Source organism: Typopeltis vanoorti, chromosome 14 (genome assembly GCF_054136105.1).
Source record: "Typopeltis vanoorti isolate ZY-2024b chromosome 14, IOZ_Tvanoo_1.0, whole genome shotgun sequence".
In the NCBI taxonomy this organism is placed as follows: Eukaryota; Metazoa; Arthropoda; class Arachnida; order Uropygi; family Thelyphonidae; genus Typopeltis; species Typopeltis vanoorti.
In genome coordinates, this window is record NC_143562.1 from 27,018,536 (window position 1) to 27,032,053 (window position 13,518).

The 13,518-nt window shown below is 35.2% G+C and overlaps 1 protein-coding gene across 1 annotated transcript in view; it reads right to left on the reverse strand.

Annotated features, from left to right (window-relative positions):
• vsg (visgun) overlaps window positions 1–13,518 on the reverse strand; it is a 127,206-nt gene that overhangs the window by 68,958 nt on the left and 44,730 nt on the right. Inside the window, exon 3 of the mRNA XM_090403764.1 lies at window positions 11,614–11,667. Within this exon, the coding sequence (XP_090259890.1) occupies window positions 11,614–11,667 (54 nt within the window). The remainder of the gene's footprint in view (window positions 1–11,613; window positions 11,668–13,518) is intronic.

The following is a 13,518-nucleotide window of genomic DNA, read 5'->3' on the forward strand; positions in this document are numbered from 1 at the left end:
GTGCAAATAGACCACGACTGTTTGTGTAAAGTTTTGCTGAAGGTATTTGTGTTGGAGAAAGAGAGAGAGAGAGAAATCAACTGGCCGTATTACTGAGTTTTATGCCAATTAAAAGATACTGGTGCACAGTCTTATGAAATAAATTTTCTAGTATCCATAGGCATAAAACTCGTAGTGCGAAAGGTAGATAAACTAAGTACGTAATAGTAACAAGGAATAGTGAGAAAAAGAAAGGAATAAATATAAATAACAAGTAATAGTGACACCATTTACAGAGCAACCTGTACTAAACCTTAAACTCATTCATACTCCTATCATTCACAACACATTTCTCTCGCCAACTATTATATGTTTAAAGAATTGTCCTATTCTCTACTTCTCACTTTCCACCACATATAATTCCTTTTGTATTAATCTAGTAAAATCCCCCTAACTAATTTAAATGTCATTATTGCATCTCTTTCCTGTCTATCCAAACTCTGCAATTTATATTCCCCCCCCCCCCCCTTCTCACCATATAGAACATTTGAGTCTGGATACTGGAGAAGGTATCCAGACTCAAATCTGTTGTCTGATTGATGCTTTTATAAAGTGGCACAACCACCTCCTTATATATTTATCAGTGTCAAATTTCAACACTTGCAAGCCCTCTGAACTTCTTGTAACTGTTGACCAAATATCTAATTTCATCCACTTCGTGCAGTATATTATACACTTATATCTCTACACTCCAAAGTTTGTGCTTTAATGTTATACCTAGAAACATTAAAATTGCAACTCCCTTTCACATGTTAAGCGTATTTAAATGTTCCTAAAGGGAGGTAACATGAGCATCACTTCTTAGAATTAACTCCAATTTTGCATCAGCAAACAACCAAAGAACTATATATTCACGTGAAATATTTAATAAATAAGTTTAATATGTAAAAAAAAGGTGAGCCCTCAAGAGCAGAACCTTGTGGTAGACCACCAGTTACCTTTATTTTTCCAAGACTTACTCACCATGCACAATTTGCTGTCATTCAGAGAACCAATTGGAGATTGGTTCTCTGAATTGGTTCCTCCCCAGATTGCAAAGGCATTTCATAGATTACCATATGTACAAAGTCCATTCTCACATCCATCACCTTAAGTGGAGTGCATTTTATAAGGTAATGCAAGTAACACCTTTCCTTGACAAATTAATATTGACCATCTCAGAGAATCCTATGTCCAACAACTCAATCCTCTCTATTCTATTCCCTAACCAACCTCTAAGATATATTAACCACAACTGCAAATATACATACTGATCTATAACTGGAAATTTTGTCAAACAATGCTTATACAGTGGCATATTTTCTCTTCTCTGCACTCCTTGGCAATCCTTCCCACTGATATAGACCAAGTTTTGAGCATAACTGTTTGCACATTTCCTGAAATTGTGTTGATATATGTCATCTATTCTTATAGCCTTAAGATCTAGCCTAATCAATACTTAATACATCTGATTTTTTCAAGTTTAATCCTTCTATTGTTTGCCTACCTTCTAGGTGATGCATAGCATACATAATTTTAGTATGATGTACTCACAAAGTGTTCATTAAATAATTCCACTACATTTGCCTGGTCATCCTATCATCGTAACCACCAGCCATTGTCACTTTAAGTAATTATTCTTCTCCTTGCTTGCAACATAACAGAAGAATTCCCTTGAATGTTCTTTGCTTGACTGGCAAATTTTCTCACATAACATGTATAATACAACTATAAACAATTAGTAATTCATTATCATCATCATCAATTTTCTTATATGTATATTCGAGAGGTGTTCAGGTTACAATGACAGCACTACATTATTAAGTTTACATTATTAATCTCCTATCAACAATTTGCCTCAAAATGAGTATTACTTGTGAGCACTCTGGGTCCCTTTCCGGCCACCTTGGCTTCAAACACCTGTTTTGCTAACCTTTCCTCACCCATTCTATTTAAAAAGTGGCCATACCACCTTCAATTAGCTCTGCTGACACATTCTTAAATGCTAATAAATGTCAAGTTCCTTCTTAATAGCTCCATTTTTAATATGATTCTGCCATTGATGCCTTCAGTTCATTCCTCCCCCTTCAAATTTTTCTTGATCAAAGACTGTGGTATCTAGTCTTTAATCAAGCAATTTATTTCTAACCAAACTTTCAGATCCATAACTTAAAACTGGTTTGAACACTGTCTTGCATCCTGCTAGTTTAGTGTTTTGGCTAATTTTCATATAAATTTATTCACTTGTATTTTGGTTACCCAAAATACGAGCTTTCCTTATTCTGTTGACTATTTCCAGATTTAATGTGCCATCTTCACTAAAAACTGTGCCTAAATAGCAGAAATATTTTACTTGTTCTATAGGATCTCCATTCAGAATGCAGAATTCTGCAGACCCACTAGATATGTTTAGGAGAACATCATCTGCATAAAGCAAAGAACTAAGTTTGACATATCCAATTCTAATATTGGGCTTAATGCCACTTTCTTCCATAATGCAATCCTAAAAATGAAGAATAAGAGTGGAGATAATGTGCATCCTTGTTTTACTCATTATTTTACATCAAACCACATTCCTGTATTACCTTGAATTCTAACTGCTGACTGACAACTTACATAGATTATGTATTGTTCTGTATAATGTTCCATTAATCCCATATAATTGTAGTATTTTGAAAAACTTTTCTCTGGGCACTTTATTGTATGCCTTTGCTAGATCTACAAAATCTTATAGATCCTTGTCATATTCCCATGATTTCTCAGTCATTTGTCATAGAGTGAAAATCTGATCTTGACAACCTCTATTTGGCCTGAACCTAGATTGTTCTTCTCCCAGTTTCTCTTACACAATCTTCTTAACCTCTTTTCAAGTATGACTGCATAAAATCTTACCTGGAACACTTAGTAAAGAAATTCCTCTGTAATTCCAACATTCAGCTTTATTCTCTTTTTTTTTTTTCTTTTTAATACATGAGAACTATTACAGCGGCGATCTTCAACCTTTCAGACAGTGCAGGAAGCATTAAAAATTTCATTGAAGCCCATGGATCACTAAGCTATGCTACGGTATTTAGAATTGTAAGATGCTTTCCAGATTCACAAGGAACGCTGTGCATTTGATATTTTTATGCTTTCTAGATTCACAAGGAATGCTGTGCATTTGATACTTTTACATAAAATCCTATAAAAATAAACAAACTCAGCTTTAAGAGTGTAGGTAGGAGCAGGTTCATGATAAGTAAATACAATCAATACTTAAAAAAAAGATAATTTAATGAAGAAAGCATTCATTTTTCACAATGTCAATGGGCAACTTGGAAATGTTTTTCCTTGACCAGCTTGTCAATGTTGGAAGTCGCTATGCACAGAGTAGTCTCGAGATGTTGGTCCATAATCTGAGTTCTTGTCTTGGTCTTCACATGATTCATTCTGGAGAAAAACTGCTCACATAAGTATGTGCTTCCTAACAAAGCACACATCTTCAAAGCATCCCAGCAAAGTATGCGTCCTCAGAAATGTAGTCTTTATAAAATGTTAGCAAGGGCACATTGAATAATTTTTCTCTCAAAGAAGAGTTGTTTTGGAGTTAAAGTAGCTGTACTGAGCCTGGCATTTTGGCAGCATTGACACTGAATGGCATTGAAAATAAATCTAAAGAAGACTGTTGGTTACGAAAATCACTAAATCTCTCTTCGAACTCGCTTCGTAACATGACTAATTTTGTAGCATATTCGTCCATCAAGAGATGAACAGTTAGACTCAGCGAGAAGTTGAAAATGAGTCGTCTTTTTTTGCGAGTTGTGCTTCCCAAAGTTTGAGCTTGGCCACAACAGCTTTGATGTGATCAAACGGAGTGTGCACCAGTTGATCTTTGGATTGTAGCCACGAATTTAGATTATTCATATGCAACGAGATGTCGGTCACAAAGGCAAAGTCTGTCATCCACTTCAGATCATTAAATTCCACAATCAGATTCCTCTTGGTTTGCATGAACTGCTGTATTTCGCTCTTTAAATCAAAGACTCTTAAGAACTTTCCCTCTGCTCAACCAACACACATCACTATAATAAACCACATCAGCATGATCCACTTCGAACTCTTGGGTCAAAAACTCTTGGAATTGATGATGATTCAATCCTCTTGCCCTAATAATGTTGACGACAGTTACAATAACTTTCATGACATTCTCAAATCCAATAGTTTTTGCACACAATTCTCCTGGTGGATTAAACAGTGGTAACAAAGGAAATCTTTTCCTTCTAGTTCCAGTTCTTTCCGTAGCATCGCAATAAACCCTTCATTCTTTCCCACCATAGCAGGGGGCACCATCAGTTACCACACTCTCGAGGTTGGTTAAGCTGAAGTCGAAACACTGGAGCGTTTTCTTGGCGACTTCAAGAATATCAGTGCCTTCTGTCTTCATAGGTACGAGCGCTAGCAGTTCTTCTGTCACATTGAATTGTTGATCAATGCCACGGACCAGTTGTGCTGTATCCTTCACATCTGTGCTCTCATCTAAAGCGAGTGAATATGATGTAAATTCAGATGACCATGTTTTTTAAAGTTCCTTCAATGTCATTGGCAAGTTCTTCGACACGGCGTGCTACAGTTACCCCAGCAGTGATGAGACACTTTTTCGCAAACTTGCCGTCCAAGAAGGCTTTTGATTTTTTAGCAATTTTACCTGATAAGAATCACCTGATTTACGCTTTTTACTTGTAGACGCCATAGTGATGGAAGGTGAACCCAAAAAATGATCCAAAATGGCATTGTGTAACAGTTATTATCCACTAAATTTGTCTCACTAATTAAAAAAGTCTGGCAATATAAAACCACAATAGGCTATGGCTCTTCTGTCACATTGAATAAGACACACAGGTTTGTCACGACAAACCTGCGTGTGCTTATACACGAATATCACACTGTTCAAGACTGACTGTGTACGAGATCCTCTTGTATTTATATGAAAATAACGAAGTATCGAGAACCTTCGCGATGTATCTGGAAGGCACTAGACAGTGCACTGTGACGTTAGTACTAGTACTTAGGTACCGCTTGGCACTGGTAGATGGCTGAAGAAGCATCTATTTTGTCTATTTAATATTTATTTTTTATAGGATTTTATGTAAAGTATCAAATGCACAGCGTTCCTTGTGAATCTGGAAAGCATCTTACAATTCTAAATACTGCAGTATAGATTAGTGGCCCACAGGCTTCATTGAAATTATTATTTATTTAATCGCATTTTAATGTTAAGTAGTTATTTTTTCAAAATGGCCGGCGAGCCATGGCAAAGAGCTCTGCAGCCCATGTGTTGAAGACCCTGTATTAGAGCTTTACTCCATCATCTGGAATTTGACTTTCTGATCAGATCCTCTATATGCAGCATAGCCACTGCATATAGAGTAACTTTTATACCCCCATACGTAAGGATTTCTGGTTGAATACCAGAAATACTCCAGCTGCCTTTCCACATTTCAAGTTTTTGATGGCTTTTTCTACTTCAAGTATTAATATGCACTCCTCTTGAAAATTGTCTAGTAAAATTCTGTCACTGTTTTTGGTCAGTCTTTCAAATTAATTACTCCAGACATCTAGGATATCCTTATTTTCAGCTTTCATGCCATATTTATCATCTAATTCTTTTAAGAGTACTCTTTCCTCAGTCTGATCTTTTTCAATAATCCCAGGAACATTTTGCTGCCTTCACGATATATTCTATATTCTTACCAAAATCTTCCCATGACTTTTATTTAGCTCTTGTATTTTTCTCTGTATTCTTTTAGGGCATCTGCTGACATTTTGCTAGGAACTATTGATATAATTTTTTTTCTTTTCCAGGACTGCTTCTTTAACTTCATGTGTTCACCATGGGGTTCTTATTTTTCTATCCTTGCAGACAACTTCATCAAATACCTTCCTAGCTGAATCAATGTCTTCTTCAGAGTACATTATCAAAAATTATGGAGACAACTACCGTGTTAGAGCAAAACTTTAGTTTAATATAAACCAACATGAACACTCAATGTTTCGACCCTCATATCAAGGTCAATAATCCCAGGAATTCTGGAGCATAAACACATAGACAAAGAAACAAACTGCACTACAATCTACATGGTTTGCTAAAGTTATTGACCAACCGTCACAACAATTATTGGCCTGACCACTGGTGAAGGGGGGAAAAACTCTTTATTACATCAAAGCTAGAGTCCTATTATTATCATCTATTAGGTTACAAAATTAAATTGGGCTGGAGAGCAACATGTTTATATATGATTATACATATAAATTTCAACCAATTGGTATGGAATAGTTTCCAATAAAAGCTGAAAATTGCTTAAAGTCCTAAAGTATGATAGGAACGTAGGCCGAATGTGCCATCCAAGTTCTTGGAATTTTTATGCCACCATTATTGTTGAGATTAGAGTGGTTAATCAGAATTTCACAGGCTTCATTAAATTTTCTTTCATACCAGGTTTTTGTATGATGTAAAGAGCAGGTACTTTTCCAATCAATTTGTAGGTGTTGAAAGTGTGATCTGAGAAGCCTGTTTTTTTGGGGTATTAATGACTCCAAATTTTTGTGACTGGTGATGATATGAGTTAGCATGTATATATTGGCCAATATGTGTTGGTTTGCTGTAAATCACTAAGGATAGACTTCCTGATGGAAGACGTGTGACCAGTATATCCAGGAACTGGAGCGAATTCTGATTTTCAATTTCAATAGTAAATTGTATGCGACCGTTGTTTAAGGTGTGGCATCTCTAAACAACTTCAACAGTGAACAACAAACAAGTGAGACAAGGAGCGATCCACCTGCAAGCAATAGTCATGTGATCAACTTATCAAGCAACACCTTACATAACAGTCAACTTGCATTACTTGATAAAGGCCTTAACTTTGCAGTAGCACCTAGAACTGTTAATAAACTGAATTTTATATACCACATAGAAAGCGGCATTAAGTCTCTTCCTATTAATATAGTTGATAAAATTCATTTAGAAACCAGTAATGTTCTAAATAGTAAGAAAACCTTATATAGCAATCTTACAAAAACAGAACTAGCAGCAATGAAGTCATTAAAAGCTAATCAAGATATAATTATAATAAATCAGACAAAGGTAATGCTACTGTCATCCTTGACAGATCAACTTACATCCATTAGATGAATCAACTAGTCTCTGATAACAGCACCTATCCACTTGTAATTGCAAACTGTAAACTATGACTCAAGTCAGTCACTTCTTGGCCGTCAGATACTGTTAAAAAACTCATACCCCCATTACACTCATTCTCCCAGAATATATGGTGTTCCTAAAGTACACAAACAAAATGTTCCGCTTCAGCCGATAGTTGAAGGAATAGACAGCCCTAATTATCACCTGGCCAAGAAATTAGCATCAACACAAGGAGTTGATGGTCATTTCCCCTCCTATACAAAAAACACACAACATTTCATGAACAAAATTAAAAACATAACACTTGGCAAAGATGATTTATTAGTCAGCTTTGACATTTCTGCCCTTTTCACAAATGTCCCAATCAGTGACACAATTCTTCTCCTACAGAAGAAATTTCCGCCCGACATTATGGCCCTCTTTGTCCACATACTACATTCCAGTTACTTCGTGTGGCAAAATAATTTTTACCTACAAAAAGAAGGTACGCCCATGGGCTCACCACTATTCCCCCCAATTGCTAACTTTTATATGGAAGCTTTTGAGCAAAGTGCTCTTGATTCCTTTACACTAAAACCTACAGTGTGGCTTAGACACTGTTGACGACATTTTCGTTATCTGGCCACACGGTCGACAAACTTTAAACACATTCCTTAACCACCTCCACTCATATCTAATTGAAAAGTGTCAGGTATGACACTTTCCAGATGTTTCATATTTTGTGATACACCCAAATCGATTTATTGAGTAGAGTTTAACATGAAGGATAGAAAGAATAAAGCTCACTGCAATTATGAAGTACATGCCACAGATCCAGTTTTTGAAATTGAAAATCGGAAATCGCTCCCATTCCAGGATACACTGGTCACATGAATTCCATCAGGCAGTCTATCCTTCATGGTTTACAGCAATATCATAACCAGTTGCAAAAATTTGGAGTCATTAACACCTTTAAAAACAGAGCTATAATAACTTGCTCTAGTGAACAAGCTCTTAAACAAAAATTAAAGATTATTAGCAACACGTTTATAAATAATAGCTATAACAAAAATACCATTAATAAAGTTCTTCATCAAAAAAGAATATAGATTACAGTAAAACCAGTCATCCCATATATTAAAGGGTTATAAAAAAAATCAATAGAATCTTACACCATTATAATCTTAATGCCACTTTTAAAAGACCTATAAAATTAAAAAAAACATATTCAACTCCTCTAAGGATCCTCTCCTCCCATTGGCACATCCTGGAGTTTATTGTATCTACTGCCATTGTAACTTACCTTATATTGGTGAAACTGGACGTACATAAAAAAGAACACAAAAGACACATTAAATATAACAATTTTGGTGAAGCAGGCCTCTCAGATCATGCTCTCAACACACTATATCAAATTGACTGGAAAAGTACCTGCTCTTTACATCATACAAAAACCTGGTAGGGAAGAAAATTTAAAGAAGCCTGTGAAATTCTGATTAACCACCCTAATCTCAAAAATAATGGTGGCATGAAAATTCCAAGAACTTGGATGGCACATTCGGCCTACTTAGTTTCCAGCATACTTTAGGACCTTAAGCAATTTTCAGCTTTTATTGGAAACTATTCCATACCAATTGGTTGAAACTTATATGTATAATCATATATAAACATGTTGCTCTCCATCCAAATTTAATTTTGTAACCTAATAGATGATAATAATAATAAGACTCTAGTCATGCTTACACGGTGATCAGAATATGTTACGAAAAAATTATGGATACAACTACCGTGTTAGAGTAAAACTTTAGTTTAATATAAACCAAAATATATACACTCGACATTTCGACCTTCACATTAAGGTCATCTTCTGGAGTATATGTATATATACAAAGAACAAGCTGCCCTACAATCTACATGGCATGCTAAAGTTACTAATCAACCGTTAAAACTATTTACTGACATCTAGTGTTAAAAAAAAAAAACATCACTACATTAAAGCTAGAGTCCTGTTATTATTATCATCTATTTGGTTACAAAGTTAATTAAGCTGGAGAGTAACATGTTCATGTATAAAATAATAGATAAATAAACAGAAAATAAAATTACTCATATGAGTATACATATAAATTGCAACTGGTCTGGATAGTAGCCAATAAAAATGAAAAATTGCTTAGTCCTAAAGTCAGGGTTTACTGGAAACTAAGTGGGCTGAGAGTGTGCCATCCAAATTCTTCAGATTTTTAAGCCCCACAAAAGAGTTATCAGAAGGGTTACATTAAAGGGTTATCAGAAAAAAATCAATAAAATCCTACATGATTATAATCTTAATGCCATTTTTAAACCACCTTTAAAATTAAAAAACATATTCAGCACCTCTAAGGATCCGTGTGGTGAGGCTTAAGTGCTGTGAAGAATTCACATTGGAAGTATTAAAACTAATTTTAATACTTCCAATATTTTGTCTCAATCACAGAGACATCTTCAGGGATTACAAAAAAACTTTTTGTAACAACACACACACACACAAAAATAATACAATAGGAAGTGAAACCAAAGTCCTATCTAGGTGGTGCACCCTCTATAGGCATTTGCAGGTAGCCTGGGATGTAAAGAGGGATCTCTGATAATTAATGTTTCCCAAATTTTGGGAAGTTTAATGCAACCATATTTGTTTAAATTTGATTGATTTTTGAGTGCAGATGCAGATTCAAAGAATAGTCTTTCTTTTTTGAATTTACTATGGTGGAGCATGGTGGTTTTTTTCCAGGAGATCCTGTGGGTTGTATCCAAAATGGTCTACAACGCCAGATTGACCATAATCGTGATTGTAGATGTATGACTTGTGTTCTTCTAACCGGATGGTTGCTGATCTGCCTGAAGTAAGCCAGTTTACAGGCACAAGGTACTTCAGGCACTGAGAGAGAGGAGGGAGCTGGTCTTTGGTGGAGCGGATAAGGGTAGCAAGTTTGCGGTGGTGTTTAAAAGCTGGGAGGTTGTAATTTTTTTAATGATCTGGCTATTTTTTCTGATGTACCACGGATGTAAGGTATGGTGATAGCATTTCTGAAGTCCTTCTGAAGAGATGGTCGGAGAATGGGGAAAGACTTGATAATTAATTTTTAATTCTGTAGTCACTACTGGAAAGGAAGGTGTTGTGTATGTGTTTGAGTTCGGTTCAAAGGGCAGTTTCACTGGAACAAAAGATTGTTGGCTCTATTGGTAAGAGTTTTAATAATGCCATATTGCTAAGAGGAGTGGTGGTGGGAGAGTTTGTGAATGTATCTGCCTGTATGAGTAGGTTTTCTCTATACAGAGAAAGAAAGGCTACCATTAGGAAGGTGTGTTAATGTGTTAATAAAGGTGTCTAGAAAGGGTAAACTATTGTTATTTTCCTTTTCCATCGTAAACTAGATTCTTGGATATAGACCAGATAGCAGATTACTGCGAGTTGTGGTAATCTGCTATCTGGCACTATTACGAGAGCAGATTACCACAACTTGTGCCAGTCTCACTACAACAAACGCCGCCATTGGCTCGTTACAAATCAGAGCTCTCTGCTACACTCAATCCTGAACTTTGGTCCATTTTCTTTGGCATCTCAGAAGCTTCCTCTCAGAAAGAATTCCAAAAAAATAAAAAATAAGCACATCAAAAAGTTTAATAACATTTGTAAATCTAAACTGCTACCTCAAGTTCAACAGCTCCATAGTGTCAATCTAAAAGACTCAGCAAAGATGACGTTAGTGCCCTAAGCCTCGGACACAATTTTGCTGTCGCACCTAAAGAAGTTCTGGTATTGGATATTATGTACAACATCGAACGCGGAATCTGTCACTTAGCTCCAAAAACAGCAGACTTGACGTAGCTAACATCCTCTCCCAGTCATCACCTGCAAAAATTAATTTATCTTCCAGACAACTCTCTGCCTTCAGAAAATTACGGAAAGAAAAAAAAGTATTGTCATCACCAGAACTGATAAGGGTAATGCCACAGTTGTTCTTAAAGCCTCAGAATATAATCTGAAAATAGATATTATTCACCGAGATTACGCTACATCATGAGCAGAAATCCAACAAATAGTTACCATTATTATCAGCTTTACCCTTTTCTCTTAAGTTTTCCCAAAACCTATATGCCTGTTGGGATTCATTCCCTACTCTGCTGTTTAGATCTCCAATGAGAACCACTTTTTCTCATTCTTTATGTCAGCTATCTGTTCTAATGACTGAAAGAATTTTTCCACTTTTTCCTTAAAATAACCTTCTGTGAGACCTACACATAAATAAGTTTGTTTCCTGGAACACACATCCTTCAGTTCAACTAGATTATTGCAAGTGATCGATTAACACATTCCTATTTCATATTTAAAAATATAGAATAAAATTTGAACTCTCATGCAGTAATTTCAGATGTGAAATATTCCCAATATTACTTACATTTTACTTCTGTACAATCTGCAGGGATGCTGCTGTTTTGCATACACTGTGAAACTAAAGAAAGACAGAAAATTTAAACTATTATCAGAAAACATGAATTTAAACTATTATCAGAAAACATGAATTATTATAACTATTTTCAGTATAAACAAAAGAAATAAATGCTAACCATAAGCACCTGAGTGAATACTAGATGCTTATGGTTCTTAGTGTTCATGGTTATTAAAAGATGGAAGTTTTTCCACTTGCTTATACTATAAATTAAAGATGCCAAGAAATTATATTATTAGTGTAATCCTTTACCGAAGTGTAAAGGATTACACTAATAATATAATTTCTTATATTATTACTTAATATAAGAAATTATATTACTTAATTTTTACTTATAAAGGATTACTTGCACCTGAAGTATTTTCAGGACAGGTTAGCTCATATATAGAGGCTAAAGACTTCACATCACTTGCCTTAATATCCCATCATGCAAAGCACATATCCTTATGGCCATGTATGATGCTATATTTTATGGAAAGGGTTACTACCCAAGAATTAAACCAAGAATATAATTTCCTGTCATCTTTAATTTATAGTATAACCATGTGGTAAAACTTCCAACAACTATCTCTAATCCAAAGTATTTTAATAATAAGGTGTGATACCTTTTGGCTACTCGTGTATGGAAATATGACTTCTGCATTACTTCAACCTTGGTATCACCTCTGGGTCTGGCTCCCACTGATGAGACCTCAATAAAGGTTGAAACCAGTCTGGGTAGTGATCCCTTCTCATAATGCATAGCATCATACATGTCTGCAAGGAGATGTGCTTTGCATTATGGGATGCTAATGCAAGTGGTGTGAAGTCATTAGCCTCTATATACAAGTTGACCTGTCCTGAAAATACTTTAGGTGCAAACTTTGTTTGCTTACACTTGGGTAAAGGATTAAACCAAGAACATAATTTCTTGGCATCTTTAATTTATGTTATTGAAAGACTTGTTTCATAAGATAACATTTAAGTTTAATTTAAGAGCAGATGTTTGTTATTTAGAAATAGATGAGATAAGTTAATTTTTCAAATATTAGATACACCTTTTTGCCAAAAGGAAAAAATTACTACTTCCACTGCAATTCAACTGAGATTTATGCAAACAGTTCAGAATGTTTTTTTTAATCAGTGAAATAATCAAAAATTCTTGATAAGGATTCTTGATTTAGAAAATAAGTGAATAAATATCCTTTGTTGTTTTATAGCCAGTAAGTGAAACTAAAGATCGATAACTACGATCTATAAGTTTCATGCCGAAAAACTATTGGCGAAGGCAATTCGAAGTAAAGGTGGAGCAAGATCCCTCACTATTCTTGATATTTTCTCATAATGTAAAACACGGCTCCTAGGAGATGTAATACTGTCATTACATTATGAGGAGAGGTCACTACCCAGACCAGTTTCAACCTTTTTAGAGGTCTCATCAGCGAGTAGGTAGACCTGGAAGATATCAAAGCTTAGTGAAAAGAACTTACATACCGTCACTATACGAATGCCATAAAGGTGTAATTATATTTTAGTTAAGATAAAAAGCCAAATGGCTAATTTTCTGGCACCTTAATATAGAAAATAAGTGGATAAACATCCTTTGTTGTTTTATAGCCAGTAAGTGAAACTAAAGATCGATAACTACGATCTATAAGTTTCATGCTGAAAAACTATTGGCAAAGGCAATTCGAAGTAAAGGTGGAGCAAGCTCCCTCACTAAGTTCTTTTCACTAAGCTTTGATATCTTCCAGGTCTACCTACTCACTGATGAGACCTCAAAAAAGGTTGAAACCAGTCTGGGTAGTGACCTCTCCTCATAATGTAATGACAGTATTACATCTCCTAGGAGCTGTGTTTTACATTATGAGAAAA